At 42.7% G+C, this 23626-nt stretch overlaps 1 protein-coding gene across 4 annotated transcripts in view; it reads right to left on the minus strand.

Moving 5' to 3' along the window:
- Positions 1-11390, minus strand: part of Clint1 (clathrin interactor 1) — a 50955-nt gene extending 39565 nt beyond the window's left edge. The window contains exon 1 of one of the 4 annotated variants that reach the window (XM_055610679.1): positions 11133-11390. In XM_055610679.1, the coding sequence (XP_055466654.1) occupies positions 11133-11173 (41 nt within the window). In that variant the 5' untranslated portion in view covers positions 11174-11390. The remainder of the gene's footprint in view (positions 1-11132) is intronic. The other 3 variants (XM_055610681.1, XM_055610678.1, XM_055610680.1) reach the window with 3 other exon arrangements.
- Positions 11391-23626: the final 12236 nt, after the last annotated feature.

The raw sequence follows: 23626 nt of genomic DNA on the forward strand, positions 1-23626 counted from the left end.
CATGACAGAGAGGCCGGACCCATGAAATCGTAACAGTATGGTTGCTGAAACTAGACCTGCATGGTGACAACACCTGTTGACACACCAGTGTGGACAAGGGAGATGTCACAAGACCCTACCTTAGATAAAGAAATACAGGCAATCAATGTGCTGAATGAGAGAAAGTTTTCTCCAAGGACAAGGGGCCTGCTGGTAGATTTTCCAAACCCAAGTGGTCAGCCTTAAACAAATATACAAATGAGCAACACTAAATGGACTCAGGTTATTTTTACATAGAAATGTACAAACACGTACATATGTATTGTATGTGTCTGTATTTGTAAAAACAATAATTATAGAAAGGTCATGTATTTAGAAGGACACAGGAAGAAATAGAGGGGAAAGGAGAAAAGATGGAAATGACGTGAGTAAAGTACTCATATCTAAAATTATTAAAAAAAAATTTAAAAAGGCAGGCTGGAGATTTGGTGTGGCTAAGAGCGTATCTTGCTCTTACAGAGGACCTGGGTTCAGTTCCCAGCACTACATGTGGCTCACAACCATCTGTAACTCCAGTTCTGAGGGCTCTGACACCCTTTACTAGCCCCCAGGGGCGCAATAAACCCAAGTAATACAATACACTTAAAAAATTTAAGTTAAAAATAAAGTAAACCAGGAACAAGGGATATCGCTTACTTAGTTGGTACAGTGCTAGCCTAGCCCTGGGTTCTATCCATTACACCACATAAAACCAGGAGTGTTAGCATATACTTGTCATTTCAGCAGTGGGGAAGTAGAGGATCAGCTCAATATCATCCTTGGCGAGATAGTAAGTTTTAGGATAGCCTTGGTTATGTGAGACAGTGCCCTTACTGTGCATGCTGCAATGTACTAGGTGCTACTGAATAGTTTAAATGATCTCAATAATGCTCTATGCATAGATTAGCTGCTTTTTAGTAAACTGATTTTCTTAAAAGAAAAAAAAAGGAATAACACTGTGGTGTCATTCTCAGCAGGGGTATCATATGTTAAATTGTTTTACAAACACATCAAATAATCTATGTACTTTTAAAAATTAATATAGTCTATGGATTTTATTGCATGACAGATTACAATTCTAGTTTTTACAAGCATAATAAAATAGCCACTGTAGTGATTTTAGCAGTAAATCTGCTACATTTAAAAGCGGTTAAATTTTACAAAAGTATCATGTTGTTGGTTTGTGTGTGTGTGTGTGTATGTATGTATGTACGTATGTAACTGTGAAAAGGGTTTCGTGATGTAGTTCTGGCTGGCCTCGAACAGGCTGGCCTCAAACTCAAGAGACCCATCTGACTCTGCTTTCCAAGTGCTGGTGTTAAAGGTCTGCACTACCATGCCTGGGTAAATAAAATTTAAATTCCTATGAATTAAAACTAACCTAAAAAATACTCACATTCTGTAACTTTAAAATCTTTGGGTCATAACTTTAAAAAATATTAATCTGTCGGGGTAGGGGTTGATGTGTAGAGGCCAGAATACAACTTGTGGAAGCTGGTTCTCTCCTGCTACCATGCAGGTTCTGGGAACTGAACTCAGATGATCTATCAGGCTTGGCAAAAAGCACCTCTGAGCCACCTTGACGACTACGGGTTATAACTTTTAAAGCTATCTCTCCAAGACAAAATCTAAAAGCTGAAGAACAAAAATCTAATGAGAGCACAATGATGAAGTCGTTTCCCAATATGCCAGCTCATTTACTCTCTAACAGATCCATAGGCAAACTATGCCCATTTCTCACAGATGTGGCTGTCTCCCCTTCCGATCATCCTAACTCATGAAGAAGTAAACCTGAAACCTAAAGAAACCTGATCATCTTTGGCACACTCATGACTGGCTATCTTTTTAGGTGGTACCTTATTTAAGACATTCTGCTTAAGTAGTTTTTTTTTTTTCTTTTTTAAAAAATTATTTATTATTTATTACAATTTATCCACTTTGTATCCTGGGTGTGGCCCTCTCCCTCTCTCTTCTCCCCCTCTGACCCTCCCCTAGTCCACTGACCACTCAAGTAGTTTTATCAAATGTACTATATAACTGTAAGGATGAAAAATACCTAAAACAACCTGGGTAAGTAAGTCTTCCAATGAAAGCCAAAAAGCAGAATGATCAAACATCCTTTCCTGTTAGGAGGCAGGAAATTCGCTTTGTAGATACAAATGTTCCACACTATACTTTGATTCTATCTTTTATAAACTGTTGTCACTAATGCCCAATTAATCTCAGATACAGTACCAAATATCAACACTAATAGGCAGTCTGTGACTTTAAAACAGGGAATGTACATGACACCAGTGACCTTTGTGAACACAAACAGGGTCTTGTGTAGCTCAGGCTAGCCACAAACTTGATAGTCAGCCAAGGCTGAACTTGAATTCCTGATCTACCTTCCAAGTGCTGGGATGACAGTTGTGTGTCAATGTAGGGAGGCTCTTTTTTCATTTTTACTGCTGAGGGCAGAAGGGAACTTCCTATCTTTCCTATCCAGTGCTCACTGCTATCAACAGAGGTTAGACCACCTGAGAGCAGGTTATCATCAGTGAGGGGTATCATCGGACTTGTGACTTAGATTCTGACTCCAAGTTTGGTATCTCACTTCAGTTTCTGTCAGCAATTCCACTTGAACACTAGGACCTTCATCAGGCTTTGGCTCCGCATGGTTCTTCTGTGTCAGGCTATTTGTCTCACTTGAAGTTTGTAAACTGGAAGAGCATCCTATATAGTGTTGTTCCTTTCTCATGTGTAACTTCACAGATCCAGAGAGTCCACTAGAGCCCTAAGGTCTGGCTTCATGTTGCCCACCACTCTGCAGGGCTCTTAGTAGAACTTAGTAAGACTCCTCAGATTCTCAGAGTAAGCGCTCAATGGTGTATCTCAGTTACTCTGTAGCATTTAAATAGCTAGAACCTATTAGGAAAGCACAGTATCTAGTCAGGTAGATGCTATTTGATTTTTGTTCTCTCTCCCTCTCTCCTGATTTCTCTCTGGGGACTCTTAATTCACAGAGATCTGCCTGCCTCTGCCTCCCTGAGTGCTGGGATTACAGTCATGTGCCACTGTGCCAGGCCTAAGATGCTATTTCTATGAGGTCCATTTTGAACATAAGAAACATTAGGAAAAAGTAGACAGTAATCAAATCAGGATGGGCACATCAAAGTGAGCATAATACAAAAGCCAAAGGACTGGGAAACTGGAAGAGTTGTGGAAGTTCTTCACCAAGGACCATGGTCTGAAGTGCGATGCTTCTCACAAATGGGACAACAGTCTTTGAGACTAATGCCAGAAAATGGCTTCGTGACAACAGTAAAGGCTTCTTCTTTCACATATGAAAACATCTGTTTCCTCCTCCATTTTGGATCAGCTGACATAACAGATGGTTTGGGGGGGTACTGCAGAAAAGAGTAGATTTTTTATGGAAGGAACATGGGAAAAGGGGTAACTGTCAAGTATGGTTCTGAGTGTTAAGTAGTAAATCTTTTTCCAGGTAGTCTCAATCTGCAAACGTATACACCAATAACTCCTCTGTAGGAAAATGAATGAGACAAGCTTGTTGGATACTTTGGAAGACGAGCAAAGACTGCAGATGCATGTCCTGAAAGCAGGTGGCTGTGGATTTAGCCTAGACTACTTTCCTGGTCTATTTATCTCAGGAATGCTCCTGGACTTCAATAACCGATGTCTTAGCAGAAAATTAGACCTGTGGGAATGGAAAGTCAGGAATTTGTGTGGTCAGGGTACACGGTATACATGCATGAAATTGTTGAATAAAAGATACTTCAAGAAGATTTTATTATCTTTAAAGATTTAGAGTGTGTGTGTGTGTGTGTGTGTGTGTGTGTGTGTCTGCGTTCACAAAGGCCAGAAGAGCGTATCTGATCCCCTAGAACTGAAGCTGCAGATGGCTGAGCCAGTATGTGGATGCTGAGAACTAAACTCTGGTCTTCTGAGAGGCAACAAATATTCTTAAACACTGAGCCCTCTCCCCAGCCCCAAATTTTAAAATACTCACTTAAAAAAAAAAAAAAAAAAAGACTTATTGTATGTGAATGAATGTTTGGCCTGCACGCATGTACGTATGTGCACCACCCGTATGCCTGGTGCCCTCAGAAGTCAGAAGATGGCATTGGATCCCCTGAGTTATAGACAGTTATGAGCCACCATGTGGGTGCTGGGAACCGAACCTGGGTTCTCTACAAAGGCAGCAAGTGCTCTTAACTGCTGAGCCATTTCTTTTATATTAAGGAAGGAAGGAAGGGAGGGAGGGAGGGAGAGAGGGAGGGAGGAAGGGAGGGATAAATGAACACTAACTGCCACTTACTTAATACATAAGATATGATCAGTCACTGTTGGCCTTATCACTAGAAATGTCCTGATTTAAAAACCAGTCTAACAGTTGGCCAGTTTAACAAATTCATTCAAAAACATTAACTGACCACTGCAAATGATATTATAGCATTTAGCAATTAAGAGCAGGAACTGAAACAGAAAACCACATGTAAACAGAGGAAGGCAGGCACAGGGGATAATGTATGTGAGAGCAGGTTATGAAATACAGAGGCCCCAGGCAGTGGTGGGAGATGGAGTCAGAGGGAGTCTGATCACAGAGGCTAAGGGGGAGGATCTCTGCAAGTTCATCTACAGAGGGTTCTAGGCCATGCAGGGCCACAAAGTGAGTTTTGGTTGCATTTTTTTGTTTTGTTTTGTTTTTTGGAAAGAAAAAGCAAGATATATATTTCTATTTAAATTATACACAACATTTAAATATTCTCTTAAGTTAAGCAATCAACAAAAATTCATGTCAAAAGACATTCTGAAATAAGTTACTAGACTTTGAAGTTAAATACAACATACAAAACCTATTGTTACTACGGCATACTAACAGAATCACTTGTGTTTAATAAATCACTGGTTTCATCTACTCAGACATAGCTTTTTCTTGGCTTTAACACAGAAAATGTCATGTGCCTTTATCTGTACTCAACTTTCATAATGAAGGGCCCCAGTGAGTTTAAAATGACTTCATTACAGACCTGGAAAACCCTTTCTCTAGTGAGTTTTGTTTACATATGCTACTCGTTCACTGTCAAGAGATCATGTTTTTGGGATGGGAAGAGAGAGAGACAACACTAGCTTAAAATCACTTGCTCTTCCAAAGATTCAGAGCTGGTTCCCAGTACTCCATCAGATCACAGCCACCTGTAATTTCAGTTCCAGGGCTCCAACGCCCTCTGACCTCTAAGTGCACATTCATGCAGCACACATGTTCAGATAAGCAAAAAGTACTTGAGAGGTATCTTGTTGCCCAGTTTAAGGATGAAATGCTGGTTCCAATTGGCATTCATAAAATCTTTTTTATGTTTTAAATAAAATGTTTTACATTAGCAATATTTTTAAAATCTTAGGGAAATACAAAACAAGCTGAATGGCACTGCCGAACTGGCAGGTGGAAACTGCAGTATGTCTTTCCAAACACTTGAGTCTTCAATATGTCTTCTGAAAGAATATTCTGCAATATGCTTCACAATATTCACGTAAAAGCATCCATGATTTGGTAAAAATAACACAATGCATGCACAGCAGTGTTTAGGACAAAAGGCTGAGCATGATGGTGTAAACCCATAACGCCAGCACTCAGGGTAGAGGGAAAATGAGGCCACCATGTATTACATAGCAAGTTCCAGCCTACCAAGACCCTCTCAGGAATAAATAAAACAAAGAAAAGTAAAAACAAAACAGTGAAAGAAAGTAAAACGTGTAAGAAAAAGAGTGTCCACTGAAAGGTTGGAGAGATGGTTAGAGCCTAACAGTACTTGTTGTTCTTGCAGAGGACCTGGATTTGGTTCTCAGCACCCAAGTGGCAGTTTATATTAGTCTCTAGCTCCAGTTCTAGAGAATCTGCCTCCTTCTGGCCTCCACAGGAACTGTATACAAGCAGTACACACACATATATGCAAATACGCATATACATAATATAAAAATAAATAAATATTTTTACAAAGCCCATTATAAACAACGCATTCATCATTGGGTCACAGGTCTTACATGCTAGCAAATCATCTATTGTATCTTTATTCTTTCACTGTACTCAATTTCTTTAATGTTACGATTACCAAAACAAAAGAATAATAACAGATTTCCCAAGAAGGTGTCAGATATCAAACATTTTTAAAAGGTTTCATGCTTAACACCCATGAGCCTGTAACTCAAATGACCATTTCATTTTCCAAGTGGAGACATCAGAGGTGCTGCTCTAACATCCACAAGTACTGTTTCTCAGCAGTGACCCAAGATTTCACTCCATGTCTAATCTGATCCATCAGTGGCTTCCAGATTCAGTAAGCACTACCTAGAGATACCTGAATTTGGTGGGAAGTACCTTTGGCTAGCAAAGACCAATGAACACACAGAAGTAGGCTAAGCGAAAAAAGTTCATAGGATGTGATAGGAGTATGTAGTATGTAGCCTTGGTAAGTTAAGTAACTTATACAAACACCAGAAGTCAAAAAAATGTGCTTCCACTCTAGGACACAGTCTTGCTCCCTCAAACTGGAGCTTGACTCTATCAACTGATAATAACTTTTAAAATCTTCTAGAAGCTTATTTATTTTCAAATCTAGGCCTATACACTGGCACATATTTTTTTAGCTTTTATTGCACAAAATTTCAAATATGGCTTCCTAAATACTAAGCACTTTACTAAGCTGCCATTTTTAATTTTTTCTTAAAGGAATATTAACTATCATAAAGGAATATGAAAATACTACAGGAACACATGTGCTCATAGTGCGCACACTCATAAAACTGTGGAGCCATAGTGTAAGAACTAGAAATATGACTAGTAAAGTGGTACTTAAGACAAAAACGGCTAAGTACCTTTAGTGGACATTAGTAATCACACAAAAGCTACTTGTAAACTATAACTAAAGGACACACCAAAAGGTATGAACAGGCAAGGGCTTTTAAGAAGCACCCTAATAGCAGTGATAAACACACCAGCTCACACGTCCAAAAATTACCTGATGAAATGCTGGCAGAAGGGAAACTAACTCATCTTTCTCTGGAATTAAATTCTTAATACCTACTTGTGTTCTGTTACCAGAAGAAGAGAATAACTAATTCATTGTCTCAGCAGCAAGAATTCTCAACAACTGGTTCGGAGCAGTTGTTCTCGGAAGATCAGCGCTGACAATCACCTTCTCATCTTTGATTTCAAGCTCCAAGAACTGAATAAAGACTTACTGACAAGACAGGGTAAAACAAGATGAGGGTGGGGGTGGGGTGTGTGTGTTTGTGAAAGGAAAGTAGAACCAAGAGTGTCCACATTGCAAAGCTCTTTGCCAAGCATGGACTGCACTGTATGAGTTCTGCAGACACAAAAATGTGTGATCTATTCCAACAACTGAAGATGCTCTCCTCTGAAGAGTGAAGCTTCCCCAAGGAGCCAGTCAGACTACAAGCCAGTCACACAGTTCTATCACACTAGTAAACATTTAGGAACTAAAAACAAACATGAAGGGTGATGAAAATACCTAAGGGCGTGAGGCAGGCTCTAGTTGAGAGAATAACTTGAAATGGGCTGTCTGCTGCCAGGTGCCTTGACCTGACACAGCCAGGAGTTTAAACAACTATGCTAAGAAAGGGCTGCTGGTGGAATACACGGTTCCCTGTAAGGAAAGAAAAGGGAAATTGGCTTGCAGAGCCAGTATCATATCAGCGTCTCATCACCAGAACAAGGCATGTCACTTGTGCCAGATTCCCCAGAGAACATACTAGGGCTACAGAACTTTCAATTCGTACCTTGTACGGGACTACAGATTACAAACGTACCCCATTTATTATGGTTTTGAATTCAGCTCAGAGATAACACTTAGTTAGCTGCAGCTGGAAGTTCCTTCACTTATCCCTTCCTGCCACAGCTGCCTTGTAAGCAACTAGACAAGAGGGGAGGAAGTGAGTGCCCCGAGCTCTGGCTGGCCTGTGCTGTTTCATAATGTTCTGCTCTAGACCCATCTTATACCACCAGGAGAACAACCTCAGAGGGACTGTCCCCTGACTTCCCAGAAGAATGCTTCCAACTATCAAGGGCTGGCGTCTGAAATCTCTCCTTATTTTTGAGCACTGCCACCACAGAGAACCCAAGAGCTTCACTAGGGAACAGAAACTTTGGAAAGGGCACATTTATCTTTTTGAAATAAGTCACATTTGCTAGCGAATACACGCTAAAAGTCTTCCTTTTCCTGTGTCATGAGCTGTACTTATTGATTACTTCAAACATTTAAATATAACATTTATTTGCCATCTTTTTTGGCTATACTTTGTAGTACCCAGGACTTCCACATCCCAGGTAAGCACTCTACCATTGAGCTGTATCACTCATTCTCATACCCCCCACCCCGCCCCAACACAGGATCTTCCTTATCCCACCCAGCCTCAAAGCGTCTACATAACAGAGTGACCCTACTCCTGATCTTGCATTTACCCCCCAAGTGCTGGGATTATAGGTATGTGCTACCATGTGTAACTTTTAAGAAAGTTACCTTGCTGCTCCCAGCACTGGGCTTGAACCCAAGGCCTTATACATGCTGTATAAGGAAGTGTTTCACCACTCAGTTACAGCCTCAACCTTTGATAACCATTTAAAAAAGATTTATTTCATTGTTAGCTGTGTGTATGTGTGTGTGTGTGCGTGTGCGTGTGACATGACTGTGTGTGAGGTGGGGCACTCACGGAGGCCAGAGGATTACCTAGAACTGGAGTTTTAGGTGCTTGTGAACTGCCTGACATTGGTGCTGGGAATTATATTCTGGTCCTCCAGAAGGGCAATACATACTCTTTACAGAAAAGCCATCTCTCCAGGCTTCTTTGATCACCATTTAAAAACAAACAAACAAACAAACAAACAAACAAACAAACCCACTCTTTTCAAACTCAATTGTCTCTTGAGGACAACTTGAATGCCACTGTAAAATACTTGTTGTAGTTATTGTTTCCTTGACGGAAATTTATTTTGTCAAATACTCAACGAATCTGAAATTGTATTTAGCCCAGGCCCACCATTTTACAAATAAGAAACCTGTAGTTTGGAGTCATAAGATTCCCTGCACTTTTGACTCCAAACTACAGGCTTCTTAAATTATACAGAACTGGTTAGAGGCAGTGCCAGAACCTGAACTCCTTATTCTTACCATATTCTGGTAATCTGGCTACCAGGGCAGCCATATTAACCACTTGACCAGTTCCCCCTCTGTCTATTACCTCCTAATGGCAACCCTCTAATAAACCAATCAGCCGTTCTCTGACTGTTTCACCCCATCGTGCTTTTTAAAGCATATGGTGTAACAGTACGTGCTTCTGTACAATGCTCAGACTTTAAACAATTTTTCTTCTTGCCAGCTGAAGATGAAAGTCAAATGCTGAGCATTGATCAGTAAAACTGTCACCTGTTTTAGTTTCAGTGTGTCAGCTACACACAAGGGCTTGGGAAAAGTTCTTGGTGGCAACATCCTTACAGATCCTTGAGTAAATTGGCTCAAGGCTGTAATCCATGCTGGGCAGGAACAAGAAAGATAGGAGACATGTTTCACTATCCCTTCAAACCCTGCAGTATCAGGGGGAGGACTGAGAGTGAGCTTCTTAGTAATTTTCTCTGGCTATTCTCTGACTTGGAAGTGGAAGTGTGGTAGTTTTGTAGATTTCTTTCAACTTTTAAACTAAGTTGGTACTCTACTTCTGATATGATATACTGAAAACACCCATGGATCTGGAAATGATTTTACTGAAATGGTCCCATGTAGATTTCTGAACACTTGATGGAAAAATGAATAAAAACCACTAAAGCAAAACCTTTTCAGACTTGCAGCTTCTCAGCGAGGTTTATCTCAATTCAAGGTTGGATAACCGTTCTCTTTCAGAAGCACAATGACATGAACGTGTTGTGTTACAAGGAATCACATGAAATGGAAGCCCTTGGCCCTTCATCTTCATGGCCTAAGAGAAGCATGATTATCTTCACTGAAAACCAGAGAAGACAGGAGTACTACAAGGTTAAGAACCCAGCTATTTCGGCTCTGAAAATAGTACTCTTTAAGAACGTGATGGACGGACTTCTTGGTGGCGAAGCAAATCTGAAAGCACCCTTTGGTTCCATCTGACGCATTAGCCAAGTTGCTTCGAAGTATGTTGTTTTCTGGGGTCAAGAAGAGCTTCTGCACTTCCTGGTTTCAGGTTAGGTGGGTGGTTCAAAGAACTGTTTTCTTACCACACTTATTGCATAATCAACAAAAACCCAAAAGGAAGAGGGCTGGTTAAATATTTAAACTTGTATTTCCTGGTGACCTAGAAGACCTAGTGTTATATTCGATATCCTCAACTTAAGTGTTAGGGGCTTCTCAGTGTTACTAAAGGCACCAGAGTTATGTGGGTGTGAAAGGAGTTAAATGTAGGTCAACAGGATATAAACTTGGCCTTTTTGCCTTTAGAGAAATTTTTACTTAAATGATGTCTTAGTGAAAACAAATGGAAAACACGATCCACCCAAAACGGATAGTGGCAAAGTTTGAGAAAAACAATCACGAAAAGTTGTCTGGTCATCTGCTTTCACTTAGTGTGAAAAACCCAAAGGGTGAGTCTCCTCTTGGGCAACTCCAGCCTGTCCACAATGACCACTTGTTACACCTCCCACTCACTCCCCTGGAGGTTCACTAGAAATTAAAAGGAGTCTAACAAGGTAAAGGGCCTACTCGGCCAGGCCTAGGGTGTCTCTGAGTTACCCCCTGAGGGGTACCAGGGACTGGTACAACCGCGTCCCCTCGCCCCCAAGTCCAGACTGGTGTCCAGGAGGCCAAACTCCAGGCTGGGTGCAGTCAAAGCATCCGCCTGCCGGGCGCGGGGTACGGGTATATGGTGAGGACGTCCCAGGGAGCAGGGACCGGAGCAGGGAGGGGGTTTTGCGCCGCGGAAGGTTCAGGGACCAAGGCCCAGGCCCGCAGCGGCCGCCGCCATCACCAGGCCGCGGGGCGGGGGGGGCGTGCCGCGTGCCCCCGCGCGCTGGACCACCATGCGCACGCTCCCCGCCTCCGCCGCGGCCCCGGCCGCAACTGTCCCCTGATACTCACGCTTTGTCCACCAGCTCCCGCACCTTCCACATGTTCAGCATCGCGCCCCGCGCGGCTCGGCCCGCCGCCGCCCGCCGCCACTCCCTACGGACCCCGGGAGGCCTGCGCTCCGGAGCTGATCCAGGTCCGGGTCGCCGCCGCCACCCACTGCCGCGAACTCTCCCCCGCTGGAGCTCCTTCTCCCGGCCACAGCCACGGCACCGCCGGTGACACGTCGAGACGCGGCCGCACCGGCGCTGCGTGGGGCGGAAGTAGCCGGCTTTCCGCCCGCGCCTCGCGCTGCACGCCGGGAATTGTAGTCCGCGCCCTGCGTTTCTCGGAACCTGGGCGGGTGGAGATGCCAGCGGTTTGAGGACCTCTGACACAGAGCATTCAGGTGATTGCCATCACAACGACTGTTGCAAGACTTATTCATGCTCACCTTCTTCAGATGCACAGTGCCGATGTTAAGCTTGATCACACAGAGTGTGATTGGTGTGCGTGTTCTTCATTTATGCACGTGTCTCTGTATTTGTTTCTAAATATTCAGGGGTCTACACCACTGAGCTCCCGGGGTTCCGGCCCTGACCAGTAAAGAATTTTATTCTATATCCTTAAGCACTCCAGTTCTATAATACAATGATTTTATATGTAGACCCTTGTTGGATACTTAGTTACAAGTCTCAGAAACTCAGTCCACAATAGTTGGGAAATCAGAAAGCCGTCACTACATATACACAGCGTACCTATGTGTATTTTATTGGATATACCCAAGGACTTTGTAGTTTTAGTTTCTAAACGCATACATGCACACTGCTTTCTGAGATTGGCTAAAGTAACTGCCACCGATCACATTTCCACTTATTTATATTAGTCTAAGCTCCTGACAAAACTTGAAGTAATATTAAATTTCGTTTTAGGCAAATCCTTAAATTTTATAGGTTTTACCTGTCTTGGTTGCACACTGCTTTAATCCTAGTACTTGGGAGGCAGAGGCAGGGGAATCTCAATGAGTTGGTTTACATGGGAAGCTACAGGTCAGCTTTTAAAATTACAATTTAAAAAATTAATTAAATAATATTTATTTATAAAAATATAAAAACATTATTTACACATTAAGTAAAACATGACTTAAAATTATATATATTATATTATATTTAAAAAAATCTGCCACTGATTACTGAGCATCCTCAGGGGAGTACAAGTGAAGACTACAGTGGGGCTCCAGTTCTCTGGGAGCTTAAAGGTCATTGGAGGAGGAACCTAACAATCAAGAAAGCATTTAATTAGAGAGAATAAGTGCTTGTCAAAATCAAGAACATAATGTTATAGACAATGATGTCAGAGTAAAGTAACGTTAGAGAATATTTAGGGCTCTTTGAGGAAACTGAATGAAAGCTATACTGGAACAATACAAAGGAACGGGCTGTAAGAAGATGGAGAAAAGAATTACTAAGGGAGGGAACACAAAAAACTAAGATCCACAGTGAAGGGAAAACAGCGACTCCAAGTAGCAAAGATCCCAGTACCTCTGATTCTGGATCCTTCAGTCAAGGCACCTGCTCAGTTTGCATTTACTCAGTTATTGGAAGCAGCTTGAAAGCATCCACAGTAAGGTCCTGGAAAAAAAAAAAAAGCAAACTAAACCTTGAAATACAAAGGGCAGAAACCAAGATGAAACTGACTCACATATTCCTTAAGCTAGGGGCCCTGGAGGCCACACTAAGTAAGCTGAAGCTTGGAGCAATACGCTGGAAAGGGAGGCAAAGAGGTGCAGAGGCAAACAGAGAAATGGAGCTTTCCGAAGAAAAGTTTAATTTTCCTGTTGAAAGTATTGTCCAGCCCAAGGTTCAAAGGCTGGAATGTGGCCAGGACAGATAAGAGAAACTGCTTTGCATAACTAAGAGCTCAGCAAGTTTACTTTCGAACAGGCCAGTCCGGAGGACACCTGCAGAATGGTCCTGGCACAAAACAAGAAGCTTCCATACCCTGGGCTCTTCACAGCAGTGCACAGCCAAGCTCATCATTTATCCGCAAAGCACAAGGTGAGCACCTAAGAGTCTCAATCAGACTTAATCTGAGTTATCACCTGTGGCATGTTTCGAATCCACTGGGGCCATCTAGAATGTGACACTAAAACCCCTCCAGTACACCTGTCACTCCAGAGAGCACCCAAATGGGCTCAAAAAAAGTTTCTTTAAAAGGTGGTCTCCAGAAACTAATCATTTGTGTATCAGCAGCGTGTTCCCTTTTTACCTTTTAATCTTGCAAAACTGAGAGCAGTTTCCATAGTAACTTCTTTATAGCAAGTTAAATATGTCCATAAAAGAAAAATAAATTTAAAAAATACGCTTGGCCCATCCCTCCTCAGGAAAACATAGATTTCACTAAATGAGCTGATGCTTTTAAAGTATGACTAAACCAACATGTGCTTAGAAAGGCAACATACGCAGCTCTGTCCGCCATGTGGAATGGGTATTCACAGACAATGGACATTGGCTGGTTAGCTCAGGTGGTTGTCTCTCCAGTTGGGGCTTGGGGGTGGTTTTATTCAGAGAGCACAGTATGGCAGCCATGGGGTAACACTTTTACCAAAGATCACCATTGGCGATCTAGGGTTTCCAGGTTCTCAGCTTCTTACTCTTGTAATTGAAATAAGGGCTCACATTGATTTTTAAAGCAGCAGGAAAACTTTATTTAAAGCAAAGCAATAAAAAAGATTAGAATACACCGCAAGGAGCAGTAGGCCACATGAGTGAAGGACTCAAGGTCCCTGATTATTGTTTGCCCCTCCTTTTATGAAGTTTAAAAGGAGAGGTTTGGGGGCTAATGGATGTAATGGGCGTGGTTGCTTTTATTGATCAAGTCTTATGATTATTTTTACGCTGCAGATGTTCCTACCCAATTATGCATAGGTGGAAGAATAGGCAGCTGTCCCCCAAAGGTCATTTGAGAACATAATTTTGCTTTATTGCTCATGCAGTCCACTTCAGGCTAGATTGGCATTTCTAGGCTTACTGGTGACATTGGGAATATAGTTGTATAGAACTTGTCTGGGTTTGATTGTTGTTAAGTGGGGAGAAATGCACTCCCAGTGTTCACAGGGAGAATGTGGATAATTCGATATAGATGAGGGGTCTAAGGTTTCTAGGTGCATTGTTCAGAGACCTGTTTGTGTTTGTGGTACACGCAGGTAAAGGAGATAGGCAGTCAAGCGAATTATTTGAAGAGGGATGTGTCAAACCTAGTAGAGTCCCCCGTTACAAGATCCTTCTATGCTTGCCTATGTCAGCACCAGTCAGACTTCTGAGAGGACCAGTTGTTTGGGGCCATGGTGACTTACAGATGTAATCCTAAACCTTCGAACTCAATCAGGAGGACTAGCATGAGTTCTGGGACAGCATGATTACATACTGTGTTTCAGGACGACGGAAGGTACAGAATGACATGCTGTCTCAAAAAAAAAAAAAGTAGGGGGTAGTCAGAGAGATGGTTTAGCAGCTAAGAGCACCGGCTGCTCTTCTAGGAGACCAGGGCTTGATTCCCTCCAATCACAGGGTAGCTCACAAGCCTCAATGACTTCAGTTGCAGGGGATCTAATGCTGTCTTCTGGCTTCCATGGGCACTAGGCACACAAGTTGTGCACAGATATACATGCAGGCAAAATACTCAGAAAAAAAAAAAGTGGATGGTAAGGTAAAGTAATTTAAAATGGAAACAAAACAAAACCAAAAAAAAAAAAAAAAAAAAGCAAAAAAGAAAAAAACAAAAAAAAAAAAAAAAAAAAAAAGAAAAAGAAAAAGAAACAAAGGATCAATTGGTTGACACCTTATAGGACCATTTATTCCCATGCTCAAGGTGTGCCAGAATTGGGCTGTTTCTGCCCAATGTTCCACCCACTTCTTTCGCTCCTGGACAATCAGAGCTCTGTCGAAATGACTACACTTGTGCCCTCTTCCTTCCTTCCTTCCTTCCTTCCTTCCTTCCTTCCTTCCTTTCCTTCTTTCTTCCTTCTCTCCCTTCACAGGTGACAGAACTGCCTTAGGGCTTGAAACTCTAGTCACCTGTTCTTGCTCTCAATTCCCTGTTTCCTTCCTACTCAGCCCCATAAACTCTACACCTCTAATTCCATCTTAGCCTCTTGACTGTAGTTCCCAGACTGACCCAGAAAGTAAAACTGCACATCTTGGCCTTACTGTATTTGGTTCCTGAGTCTTCATTTTGATCACCCCTGGGTGTTCTTCCTCTTCAGAAGGGAGAATAGTTTCTTTCTGAACATCTTACGGTGGCTTATGGGTTGTGCAATCTCCATGGGGCACCATTTATGTATACAATCAACTAGAAAGAATGTAATTAATGAGTGTGGTATAAGAGTTGTGAACTAAATAACTGGGTATTATGGTGTTCACCTTTAGTCCCAGCTCTCAAGAGGTTTAACTAGGTGGATCTCTGTGAGTTCAAGGCCAGCCTGGTCGACATAGCAAGCTCCAGGCCTGCCAGGGCTACATAGAAAGATCCTGTCTCAAAAATCTAAAAGAAAGGAAGGAGTTGTTGACTAAGGCTCTGAGACTTTTAGCTGGATGGATTTAAAATTCGAATCTTTATATTGCCACACACTGGCCATATTATTGTAGAGAAATTATTTTACATCTTCACCTTATTTTTCTCTTAGCAGTAGGAAGAATTAGAGATCTGTCATGAAGGCATTTTTCAGACAATATCTTCTAGCACAAAATTAATGTTCAATAAATATTAGCAACAGTACTGTCATTCTAGAGTTGCTAATAGTAATTATATGAAGCCATGAATGCCATAACTACCAAATATTTAGTGGGTCCTTATGTTTCAGACACTGCACAGGGTAGTGGGCACATAATTGTAGATAAGTTAGATAACACAGTAAGTTAGTGAAGGTTCATTGGATGAACAAGGTATAGTCAAGAGTACTCTCTGAATATCATAGGGTATATCTAACTCTTCTTGTTAAGTTCTGCATACATTCAGTGCTCTTTGAAGTCTTGGAGCTAGAGAGCCAACTCTGTGGTTAAGAGTGCTTGCAGCTCGTCCAGAGGACTCAAGTTCAGTTCCCAGCACTCACACTGGGTTCCATATGTAACTCCAGCTACAGAAGATTTGATACTCTCTGGCTTTGCAAGCAACTGCACACATGCCACCCACCCACCCACCCACCCACACACACACACACACACACACACACACATAAATAAATAAATAAATAAAAATAAAGTCATACAAAGTATTCCTACCTTATGGGGATGGGTAGATAGCGCAGCAGTAATAGCACCTCTTAGTGAAGATCCTAGAGGATCTCATTTCACTTCCCAACACCCATAACAGAGGGTTCTCCAAGGCAGACAAGAGCAACCACCAGAGTTGTAGTTAGGGACCCTACATTTTCAGACCAAACAAAACAAAACCTAAAGTAATTTTTTTTTTTTTTTTTTTTTGGCCAGGAATGCCCTGGACTAGTTTTTACTAGCATTATTCTCTGTGTGAATCCCACAGACAGCCATGCTAGGGAAAGTAGAAGTGTGAAGAACTGCAGGAGGAAGAGCAGGAAAGAGCCTTGAAGAAAGAAGGCCTGTGGCTGCTGCCGGTCGCCTTGTAGGCAGCAGGTTCTTGCCCTCACTGTCTGTCCTGCTGATGCTGGCCCTTCCTGGCTGAAACTTAATCCTCCTTCAGCTACTCTCCCCAGAGAGCCTGCTAGACGTGCCTTCCTGGAGAAGGGCAGGCCTGAGAAGGAGTACAGATGGGACAGCGTGCTCGCTGCCTGAGTGCCTCCTGGCTGCTGCTCTGTGTCCTCTGCCTCCTGAAACAGGAGAGCCCGGGGTGGGCAAGCTGACACTCGTTTCAGCCTCTCAAAAACGTTATTTCCAGAAAGCTAGGATGCGCTCGGCATGGCCGTGGAAACTTGTCAGACGCAGGCTTGCGGTAGTTGTCAGAAATCGTGGGCTAGCTCGTTCCTTTTGCGCTTTTAGATTTATTCACTTTAGCATTTTTATGTGTATGAGTGTCTTGTTTGTGTGCTTATATGTACACTGACCAACTCTCATCCTTGAGTAACTCATTTTTAGAGAAGGCCACGCATCCCGAGAAAACCCACGGAGGCTTAACTCGTTCCTGAATTCCCTCAAGTCCTCTCAAGAATTAAGCTCAGTGTGGTGGCGCAGCGTCTGATGGGAAGCTGACCGATGGATGGACTGCTTGCCCTTGGTAATCAATGAATGTGACCAAAGACTTGTGGTAGACACAGTCTGCGCCGAGGGTGTTTCCTTTTTGGGATAGTCACCATTGATCATGTGTGGGGCATTTATAATACACGCTGGGATTAGGTAACAGATGTCTCCTGAAAATTTTAGCATGAAGGCAGGGCAGTGGTAGCGCGTGCCTTTAATCCCAGCACTCTGGGGTTCGCAGGGGTTAAGTATCTGAACCAGGTCATACAGTAAATATCAGAGTTGGAATCAAGATAATTACAAAAATCTATTCTTTCACTGCCAAATAAGATGTTCCAGAAGGGAGAGGTCTTGAAAGTGTCTAAGGAGCCGGGTGTGGCTCACAGCTTTGCTCCCAGTGCTCTGGAGGCAGAGGTTGACGGATCTCTGTGAGTTGGAGGCCAGCCTGTCTACAGAGTGAGTTCCAAGACTCCCAGGGCTACACAGAGAAACCCCGTCTTGAAAACAAACAAACAAACAAAACAAAACAAAAAATTCAGTGTAAAAGAGGGAACCCTTTCTGTACTGTGTTATCTTTCTACGCAGGGTCCTGTGAATGAGACAGATCGGCAAGGAAAATGTATCTATACATGGGTGCGTGGCAATGAGTAACACGGGGCGGGGTGGGGGGGCATTTAGAAGTTTGGGCTCATATACCTAACTCAGGAGGGGAAGAGAGCAGGGAGAAAAGGGAGCCAGGGGCAAAGGGAAGTAGGCGTCTAGAGGAGCTGTGGTAGAAAAGTTTATGAAGATGCTTCTCTACACAGCTGTGCCTGGTCTTGTCTTTGTCTTCAGGGTCTTAAAACTCCAGCCAGAGAAGGGCTTTTATGGTCAATTTACTCTTGGTCTCTGTCCTCGGGGCAGACGCCTTCCTGAGAAAGGACTATATGGTAGTCTTCCCTTCTCAGAATTCTCTGTTTTGAAGTCAAAATTCTCTGTTTTGTTAAGGGGGATTTCCAGAAGGCTTTCTTTCGGTACTGGTGAACCTCAAATGCCTTTAGCTGAATTTGTTTTTTGTTTAGCTAACTGTGGGGTTCTGGTGCACCTCCACATTATCCAATACGGAAGACAGGCGTGGAAACAAAACCTGAAGCAAGCTAGATGGAGTCAGCACTCTGTGCCAGGGACATAAGTATCAGCTGTGGTGCCTGTGTGAGCCTGCATCACACCTGGTCTCTATCACAGAGCTGTGTGAGTTTAACTCACTGTAACCCCTCAGGTGTTAGCACCCTCATTGTGAAGTTGAGCCTCGATCTTCCTGGGTTGTTGTGAGAAGTCATTGGACTGATGTACATTAAACTTCTACTTTAGGGGATGAAAAGATGGCTCATGATCCAGAGGTCCCACGTTGGGTTCTCAGCACCCAAATCAGGTAGCTCACAATTGTCTGTAACTTCAGCTACAGGTGATGTCCTCTTTGGCCTCCATAGGTGACTATACTCACATATGCACACACGTGTTCACACACACATATACACATAAAAAAAAGTCTTTAAAAAAATCTACCATTGCACCTGGCATGGTTTAAAGCCTCATTAAAGACAAGGTCTATTGCTGCTAAATTATCTATATCCAGACATGTCAGTTGATAAGGGAGAGGGTGTTGGAGGAGATTCATTAACTCTTACAAAAAATATTTATTTGGGCATTCACTTCATCAAAAAAGAAATGTCCTGTGAAAACCAGAACCTCTTCCTGTTCTCATGGAGTTTACAGTCTCAGAGAGAATTTATATACTAAATAAATAATGCCTCAATTAATTTGTCAACACAAGCTCTGTGAATGCCATGGAGGAAAGAACAGGACAGTGTTAGAGACTATAGTGTGGTACTTGATCTAGACTGGCTAGATGTGAGCCCCAGAAAAAGCCTTTCTGGAAGAGTGACAAAGTAGGAGCAGAAAGATAATTTTAAGGTGAGAGAAAGAATTGACCAGGTGGAAAGATCAGTCTTCATCAAGGCCCTGGGTAGGGTGGAGCTCAATTTGTTCTGGGACCTGAGAGGAGATCTTGTGGGCCTGTAAAGGGTGTAGGGTAGAGACGAACTTGGGAGGTTAGGGGGAACCAGTTGGTTCATTGCTGGCTCAACTCATCCTTAGATGTTCTTCAAGTCCCTCTGATTTGTGTGGACTTCATGGCCCACAGTATCATGGCTTCTGACTGATAGAAGATTCTGCTATTTGGGGGTTGGGGTGAGGGAGGGTGGTGTTTGGCACCATGACTGCTTTGGGAACCATTCATACTGACAGATGGAACTCCATGGTTCCAGCTCTCCCTAAGGTTCCTTCCCTGAGTCTTTAGGTTTTGGGTGACAATGGCTTTACTCTGATGGTGACTACGCCTGCTTTTCTAAATGTTGGGTTTTCTCACCTTGCCCACCTTACTGTGAATTGTCCCTTGTTAGGGTTCTGGCCACACTTCCAAACTGTGCTCCTACCCTGACTGACAGGAGGAATGCCAACAGGGGGTATTAAAAAAAAAAAAGAATTGTGGAGAGGTGGCTCAGCCGTTAAAGGCTAGGCTCACAACCACAAATAAAAAAATATTTGTTTTGTTAAATTGTGAGTATGTGCACATTATTGAGGTGCCCACAGAGGCTGGAGTCACACAAGCTGCCTGACAACGGGTGCTAGGAATGGAACATGGGTGGGAAGAGCAATGCATGTTCCCACCCATGCTCCTTCTAACCAGTATCCACAGTCCTAGAGATGACTTGAAAGGACATTTTAATTTACTTTTGTATGTGTATGGTGTGTTTGTGTATGGGCGTGTACGTACCATGGTTCACATGTAGAAGTCAGAGAGTAACTCTTTGGGGTGGGTTCTCTCCTCCAACCAAGAACTGAACCCAGGTGGTTAGACCTGAGTGATGAGCGCACACTTGATCCACAGAGCCATCTTGCTTTTGTCCCAACCATGGAGGGGTTTGCACGTCAAATTAAGGATTTATTATTCGTTAATTTTAAATAATTCTGTGCTGCTGGGATTTGAACCCATGGTTTACAGGCATGATAGGCAAGCGCACTAGCACTGAGCTATGCCTCTAGGCCCAATAATATAGGCCTTACCGAGTGTTATCTTTAGCACAGGAAGACGCTTCAATCATTTGGTTCTTCTCTCAGGTGCCACCCACTAGCTCTTTCCTCTGTAGCTACTTCCCACCCCCACCCCCTTTCTTCCTTTGTAGTCCCAGCTGACCCTAAAACCCAAATACTTTTATGTCAGACTCCTGAGTGCTAGGATTATGGGTATGTGGCCAAAGACGACTTAACTTGAGATCCTCCTGCCTCAAACTCCTGAGTGCTAGGATTATGCTTATGTAGCCAGAGACAACCCTGAACTTATGACCCCCCCCACCTTTACCTTCCCAGTGCTGAGATTATAAATGTGCACCAACCTGCCCTGTTTGCAGTGCTGGGGTTCAAACCCTGGGCTTCATGTACGTAGGCAAGCATCCTACCTGAGCCATATCCCAGCCTCCTCTGGTTCTTTTAATATCTTCATCATCACTTCTTGAACTATGGAGCCTACATTCCTTTACAAAACATCTCTCATAGGTTTCATGAGTCTACAGTTCTAAGGGCCCCCTTGTCCCCCAGCCCCTGCATATTTGAGGCTCCTTGGGAAACTTGTTTTCCTCTCCTCCTTCTAGATGTAGCTTGGAAGAGGTGTCTGGCTATTCTTCTCTGGTGCAGATATTAACCATAGTCATCCTTCTAGATTTCTGAAGTATTCACTAGTACCTTTTATTCTGGGAACCCATGGCCTTTCGTGGATTGTAAATGGGATCATGTCACTAGCAGCACAAGCTTTAATTTGTTTCCTGTGACACTTATCGTCCAAACTTAACCCTTCAGGTGTTCCTTCTTATTCCCACATCCGGAGGGGGAGATGCTTGCATGGTTTTGCTCCAGGTTAGGACTCAAGGCCAGCTCTCAGGACAAGCAGCCATGGTGTGGGTCACCAGCTCAACAGATACCACTAAAGCCAGTCATCTGCATGCTTTTCTGCATTGTCTGTGATGTCTATTTTCTTTTGCATCCACTTAAGTTGTATTTATCTTCATGCAGTACTGTTTTTCAGATTACATAATCTTTAAAAAATTTCATAATGCAGCACTTCTTGAGAAAGTTCCTTCATCCTATCAGCTGGATTTGGGGGGGAAGGTTAAATTTTTTTTTAATTTTTTATATACATTGGTGTTTTGTCTGCACGTGTAAGAGGGTTGGGTCCCCTGGAACAGGAGTCATAGACAGTTGTGAGCTGCCGTGTGGGTGCTCAGAATCGAACCCAGGTCCTTCGGAAGAGCAGACAGTGCTCTTAATCGCTGAACTATTTCTCTAGCCCTATAAGCTGGATTTTTGTAGCACTTTGATTGTTGAAGTTCTCCAAGGCTTGGTTCAAACTCTGTGTACCCCCCCCCCCCCCCCAGAGGTGAGGCTGCTTCTTAACGTGTTGAGTTCACTGGTCCCAGAACCTATTTCTTTGTTCTTTTTAGTGCTAAGTGTGTATCCTGGCGGCACCCCATGATTATAGAATACAAGCATCCTGTGCATTGTTTGGCCTGCCTTGGTCTCTGTGTGGTGAAGCTGCCTTTCTGGTGTGCTGGTGGTGTTCCCAACCATTACTGCAGCCTCTTAATGAAACCTACCTTCTCTCAGGCAGGCTTACCATTAGGAATGTCCTTCTTCCATGATTCACCCCCTAGAGTGTTGGGTCATAGACCTGGCCAGGAAAGTGAAGGCCTGAGAGACCCAAATGCCTACTGGGAGAAAACCAAATGGAGAAAAAGATGGAATATTTTATTACACATTATAATAATTAATATTCTTAATAGAGATTCCTTCCCTTCAGAAAATTTTTTTGAGATGGTCAAATGTAGCCCAGGATGGCCTGGAACTTCCTATGTAGCTGAGGACCTTTAACTTTTAATATTCCTGCCTCTGTCCTCTGAGTGCTATGATTATAGGCAGGTGCTATGGCATTCAGTTTCTGCTCAGTTGTGAATGGAACCCAGGGCTTTTCTGCATGCTGGGCAAGCACTTAGCAAATTGAGCTACAACCTGAGCCCTCAATTTCTTCTCTGTAAAAGAGTCTATTCATTATCTTAATAATAATTGCAACATACTCAGGTGCCCTCTATCTATCCTTTGACCCAGAAGTTCAACTCTTAGGTATTTAGCCAAAAAGAACAAAAAGCTATATAAAAATATTACGGAAAATGTTCTTAGCAGCTTTATTCATAATAGCAGGAACCCTCTCCTCTCCCCCAAAAAAACCAACCTAAAATGTGGGGTTTGAGTGAGCAGACTGGCTTTCATCATTTGAGTGAAATTTGGCTCAGCAAGAGAAATGAATAGATTACTAAGGTAGGCAACACCCTGGGCTAATTGTGAGCAAAAACAACGGGGCACAAAAAGTTATGATTCTACTTGTTTGAAACGCTAGAACTGGAAAAGCTGAGACAGAAAGAAAAATTAGCACTGTGGTTTCCTGAGGTGAGGTAGAAAGAACTGTAGGAACAGGAGAATTGAATGTGGAAGGACCAATGTAGTCACGTTAAAAATCAGAATGATCCAAAAAACTCATGAAAGTCAAAGCTTTCTTTCTTCATTAGCAATTTTGTTAAAAGCTTATTGGAGCTTTCCCACCCTTTATCCTTGTTCACACAAGTATATATAAAAAAACATATCCACACATAAGCAGGTTTATGCTATGTATGTATAATGCTTGCTTTAAAAAAAATAATACTACAGGGCTGGCAAGATGGCTTAGCAGGTAAAGGTGCCTGTTGCCAAATCTACATTTGATCTCTAAGATCCCCATGACAGAAACTAGAACTGACTCTTGTAAGTTTTTTAGCCCAGGCTAACTCCAATCCCCAAGGATGTCCTTGAATGTCTTATCCTCCTGCCTCTACCTTCTGAATGCTAGGATTGCTGGGATTGTAGATAGGTGTGTGCTGTCATGCTTGTTTTATGCAGTGTTAAGAATCAAAACCAGAACCTGTGCTTACTAGGCAAACACTCCACCAACCAAGCTATATCAAAGCCCCAGTTATTTATGTTCTTGATGATATATCTGTTGTCTTATCTAAGACCTACCCTTTCTTTCAAGAATTTCATAGATTTAGTTTTTACATTCCTTTTCAGTGACTTTTCCTTTTTTTGTATTTCTTCCTCTTCCTCTTCCTCTTCCTCTTCCTCTTCCTCTTCCTCTTCCTCTTCCTCTTCCTCTTCTTCTTCTTCTTCTTCTTCTTCTTCTTCTTCTTCTTCTTCTTC

Source organism: Psammomys obesus, unplaced genomic scaffold (genome assembly GCF_907164565.1).
Source record: "Psammomys obesus unplaced genomic scaffold, mPsaObe1.curated_primary_1811, whole genome shotgun sequence".
NCBI lineage: Eukaryota > Metazoa > Chordata > Mammalia > Rodentia > Muridae > Psammomys > Psammomys obesus.